At 39.7% G+C, this 5,794-nt stretch overlaps 1 protein-coding gene across 1 annotated transcript in view; it reads right to left on the bottom strand.

The window, feature by feature from the left end:
* Nucleotides 1-385: 385 nt before the first annotated feature.
* The window catches only part of dnah7 (dynein, axonemal, heavy chain 7), a 311,419-nt gene continuing 306,010 nt past the window's right edge, over nt 386-5,794 (bottom strand). The window contains exons 63-64 of the mRNA XM_048599124.1: nt 3,267-3,370; nt 386-917 (exon numbers count right to left, since the gene is read on the bottom strand). Of these exons, the coding sequence (XP_048455081.1) occupies nt 711-917; nt 3,267-3,370 (311 nt within the window). The 3' untranslated portion in view covers nt 386-710. The remainder of the gene's footprint in view (nt 918-3,266; nt 3,371-5,794) is intronic.

The following is a 5,794-nucleotide window of genomic DNA, read 5'->3' as shown; positions in this document are numbered from 1 at the left end:
GTTGATTTTTGTAAGCCCCTATTAGCCTGTCACTGTGTGACATTTCAGTTTTTGTCACTGTATAAATCAATGTAATAGATCATATGTGATCAAGTGCAACTGGCCAAAATATGATAAATGTGAGTTAGTGGAACCTGTGATTCTTGCGCATGTTAATCAGAATAATAAGTCATTAATAAAACCAAAGATTATGGATCCTAACCAGTTAATTTTGACATTTAGGTGAAAAGTTTCAGTGTTAAGGTACCATAGACTTGGTGTTTGTCACAAGTGAAATTAAAGATCATTTTGTTTATCACATAATAAAAAGTTTTGATGTTTTAAGTCTATATAATGCTAATGTATGAAATAAGTGGCTCTTTCAAGTTTTACTTACTTAATAAATTCCTGACAATGCAAAACTATGGTTTTATTGTATTGATTCTGCAACAGTCTTTGCATTTCAATGTGTCTACAATAACTGATGGATATACAGGCACATAAAAAAAAACATTTAAAATTTCTGTAGCAATCATACCAACAAAATTGATTAATCAGAAGTATGGGGTTGAGGAACAGAAGTAGGTAATTCTTAAAATCCTGATTATTACACATTTGAGGCAGATATTGTATGAAACCTTTCAACAGCAAGACTTGTGCCAAATACAAAATGAGGTTTAAGCTTTATACTTATTAGTAAACATAAGCTGTAATAAAGTGCATCAAAATCATTACGAATTAAGCTGACAGAGCAGAGCTACACCACGTCCAATCCAGTGTTCAGGATGCTGGTCAGAAGGGATACGCATTGCAATCACAAAGTTAGTAGAATGTCCAGTTGTGGACAATGTTCCCCTTCTCTCACTGGTTTTGTAAACTGGAGCAATGTAAACAGGATGTGGAGAGATTTCTGACTTCTTACAAGGTTTTAGCCACAGCTGTCAAAGGAAAACAAAAAGAATTGGATACAACTGTTATTCTGGACAAAACAGTTCTCAGTAACAATGTCCTAGAGCCAAAAGGGGAAATGGCCATTTTTTAAAAATTTCATGAGATCAGGTTGTCACTGGCTCAGCTGGCATTTTATGCCCATCCTTAAATGCCCAGTGGGCAGGTCAGAGTGAAGCACATCTCTGTGGGTCTGGAGTCACATGTAGGCTAAACAAGCCAGGGTAGCAGATTTCCTTTCTTAAAGGAAATTATTGTAAAAACCTATCTGGATCACTAATCAACAGTGATTACATGGCTGCCATTGGGCTGGTTTTTAATTCCAGATCCTTAATGAATTCAAATTTACCATCTGCCATGGTGGGATTCAAACTCTTGGATTCTGGATCACTAATCCAGTGACATTACCACTACACCATCATCTTCCCTTATATTAAATTTAAATAAATTTGGCTCATTGCTTTTGACTGAGTTCAACCTTGTATTTGAAAGGTAGAAATATAAAACAACTAACATTCTGGACAGGCTAACTTAAATGGTAGGAGGCAAAAACTGACCCCAGTTAAACTCTGCAGATTTGTAAATAGGCATTTTTTTTTGTATTAGTGGAAGTGTTTTTTTAAAAAATCTTGTGACATACCACCAGTTTATATCCCTAACATTCAAGAATTCCACTTCTGAAACAAACAGCGCTTGGTTACAAAATGGTGAGGTACAACAAAAGAAAATTGTCTGAAAAAAATATAAAAAGGGACAGATTCTGGCAACTATGAAAATGCAGACAACAGGTAAAGGTACCAAATAGGGAGGGCTACAAAAACAATTCTTGAAAAAAAAACTTGCTGGGAATATTAAAATCAGCAGAACTTGTTCATATTTGTTTGAAAGAGGGTTGTCAGGAGCAATAAGGAATGATTACGTAAATAGAAAATCTATTTGCAATGGTCAGAGAATCTAGGACCATTCTAAGTGTCTAAAAAATAGAGCAAGATTTTACAGGACTTTTAAAATTAATTTGTGGGATATGGGCATCACTGGCCTGCATTTTTTGCCCATCCCTAGTTGCCCTTGAGAAAGTGGTGGTGAGCTGCCTTCTTGAACTGCTACAGTCCACCTGCTGTGGGTTGACCCACAATGCCATTAGGGAGAGAATTCCAGGATTTTGACCCAGTGCAGCTAGGAAATTCATTTACATGCCAAAGACATGCAAATTGCAATTGATTTTAGATTTGTTATTTTAAACATGAGATTATAGTAGATATTTTTTAGCCCTCATCCCATTCATTAATGTCTTTGGTTAAGGAGTTAGGTATCTACACTTGGGGGGGTCACAAGATCACAAACCCCGCTTTGGGAAGTCCTACTTTTGAACGAGAGAATGTGAATAGGCAACTTAAACAGTGCAGTTTTAAAGATAGTGCAGGAACGTAAAGAATCTTGGGGTTTAAATATATTCTGAAGGTGGTAGCGCAAGTTGATAAACCTGATTTTTTTTAAGGAAAAGATCCTTGCTTTAAGGCACTGGTTAAATCTAAACTAGAATTTGGTGTTTCAATTCAAAGCAGTATAGGAAGGACGGCAAGGCTGCAAAGAGGGTATAAAGAATATTGGCCAGACTTATACCAGAGTGAGAAACTTCAGCTATGATAACCATAGAAGCTGAGATTATACTCTTGGAGCAGAGACCAAATAAGGGCAGATTTAGAAACTTCTGACAAAATCTCTCAATTTTTGAACAAAGATCAGGAGAAACTGTTTCCATGGACAGAGAATAACCGGGGACACAAATTTAAAATGGCTAACAGATAACCTGTTTTTAAAAATACAGTGATTTGTTGAATGTAAACCACTATCTGAAAAAAATGATAGCAAATAGAAGTCTTTTTTAAAATGGAGTTCGATATAGACTTGAAAAAGGAAGTTACTAAGAGGAACACAGAAGGGGAATGGAAATAATTGATAGAATTTAAACAGGCATGATGTACATGTGAACGAAACAGCCTCTTGTCCTGAATGATGTTAATCCCTCATTAAAAATTAGCTGAATAAGGAAGAAAAAAATAAATTAAGGTGAAACAACAGAATATTTGAATGCTTCCATGGGCAATTAAATCCTGAAAGGCACGAGAACAATAGAAAGGCAGAATACTAAGATAAACCTTTTTTGGATCCAATGTATGTAGAAGGTAAATGGATGGGTAGTCTTTCAAAGGAACCAAGTACGGTAAAATAAATGGCACTGGTGTTAATATTCTGAATGTTTTGTGTCACAAAATCTGAATAATTTTTAAACAAAACTACAAATAACCCCTTGCATTAATAAAACAGATGCTACTTACAACAGGCATTGTATCATAGAGAATTTTGGGATACGACTCTGCCAGTATTTTAAGATTTCTGTCCCAGCGTGCTCCATCTATAAAGAGGCCTCGTACAAAGACACCTGTGTATAAAATATATTAATGAAACTGAGTAACATTTTCCTCGTAGGCACTTTAAACTCTCCAGGACTCATTATTAAGTTCCACAACTTCAGAAAATGATCTCTGTCCCTTCCACATCAGACAGAGGTTCACCTGCACATCCGCCAATGTGGTCTACTGCATCCGCTGCTTCCAATGTGGCCTCCCGATGGTGAGACCAAGCGGAGGCTCAGAGACCACTTTGTACAGCATCTGTGCTCTGTTCGCGACAAATGACAACACCTTCCAGCTGCAAACCGTTTCAACTCCCCCTCCCACTCCTTGGCTGACATATCCATCCTGGGCCTTCTCCAGTGTCACAACGATGCCACCCAGAAACTGGAGGAGCAGCACCTCATATTCCGCCTTGGGAGCCTGCAGCCCAATGGCCTCAATGTGGACTTTGCCAGTTTCAAAATCTCCCCACCCCCAGCCTCATCCCATGAACAACCCTTCCTCTCATCCCTGCCTCCTTGACCTGACACAGCCTGTCCCACCTATCCACTCCTCGCACCTCACTGACTAGTCCCCACCACTGCCTACCTGCATCATTCCACCTACCTTCCCCAGCCCCAACCCTCCTCTCTGTATTTATCTCAGAGCTCCTTTCCCCCTCCCCCATTTCTGAAGAAGGGTCCCGACATGAAACATCAACTTTCCTGTTCCTCTGATGCTGCCTGGCCCTCTGTGCTCCTCCTGCTCCACACAGTGTTATCTCAACCATCTGACACAGTTCTCCAACAAGGGCAATAGATCAGTAGTAAGAGTCAGCACAGCAGTGGCATTCCCAAAGAAAGAGATTTATCCCAGTAATGAACAGATATCAGGCAAACAGCCCACAACAACTCACACACATACCATTACAGTCCTTTCTCAATTATGCATGAAATGCATGAGCAGAGATAGAATAAAGTAGGAGAGACTGGTCTCCAATAGTCATTGTTCACGATTGATAATTTTCTTTGATGATCATGCATATTGGGTAACATGCAAATTATAGTGCATGCAATTTTTTTAACACCACATTGCTATGTACCTCTGAATCTGAGGTAGTTCCTGGAAAAATAATTAAACTTCTGGACTGTAAAGTATGCCGCTGTGGTGACTCTTATTGCTAATCTATCGACTTCATTGGAGACGATGGCCTCTGGGACAAATGGTTGTTCTGTGTCTTCCACTTTCTTCATAGGAGATTGAGGAACATCTCTGTGCTGCAGTCTTCACACTGCCTAGTGACCAGCCAAACCTTCCTAAGAACCCAGCCTTGTTCATGTGCAATCCAGAGTATTCAAGCCTAACAGTTTTGTCATTGCCTAGGTAAAAAGTGCAGACAACTACATATAGCAGCTGACATGTCCATAATAAGAGTTCCATGGACTGGACCAACAGACAGTCTTCTCTATTCGGATCATCATCCTTCCTTGTTCTGAGAGATGGAGTTCAGTTATTGCTCCATGGTTGTTCCTACAAGACAGAGTACAAGAAATGCAAATACTCCATTTCCCAGAGTGGGTGTTGAAGTTTAGAACATAGACAACATAGAACAGTACAACATAGTACTGGCCCTTCGGTCCACGATGTTGTGCTGACCTATTATCCTACTCTAAGATCAAACTACCCTACATACCCTACATTTTACTCTCATCCATGTGCCTATCCAAGAGTCGCTAAATATCCCTAAATGAATCTGACTCCACTACCACCGCTGGCAGCGCATTCCATGCGCCCACCACTCTCTGTGTAAAGAACCTACTTCTGACATATCCCCTGTACCTTCCTCCAATCACCTTAAAATTGTGTCCCCTCATAATAGTCATTTCTGCCCTGGGAAAAAGTCTCTGGCTATCCACTCTATCCATGCCTCTCATCATCTTGTACACCTTGTTTCTTCCCTGGGTGCACAGAAGACTACGATTGGCTCAAATTACTGCCACTTCCTTTCCCCATTTATGCTTTCTTTCTCTCTAGGTTCTGACAGTTTGCCTTTTAAGTCCACCTTTCATTGAGCTCTCTTCACTCGTATTACCTTCAGGTCGTTATGACAGGTACACCCCAAGTGTCAGAGGATGTGTCAAATGACATGACCAGCTGCTTAAGATTTTACACTCCTGAAAACACCACCTTTCTCATCCTTTCCCATCACAGATCAAGGTAAGATTCAGAAAGAAACTTGGGGTGATAGGGAGGGAATTTGAGGAAACGACAGTACAAGAAATGTTAGTACATAAGAACATAAGAACGAGGAGCAGGAGTAGGCCGTCTGGCCCTTCGAGCCTGCTCCGCGATTCAATAAGATCATGGCTGATCCTTTCGTGGACTCAGATCCACTTACCCGCGTTCTCACCGTATCCCTTAATCCCTTTATTGTTCAAAAAAATATCTACTTTTTTTTAAAAACATTTACT

The sequence above is a fragment of the Rhincodon typus genome, chromosome 7 (genome assembly GCF_021869965.1).
Source record: "Rhincodon typus isolate 14 chromosome 7, sRhiTyp1.1, whole genome shotgun sequence".
NCBI classification, from domain to species: Eukaryota; Metazoa; Chordata; class Chondrichthyes; order Orectolobiformes; family Rhincodontidae; genus Rhincodon; species Rhincodon typus.
This window is presented reverse-complemented; position numbering and strand designations above follow the sequence as displayed.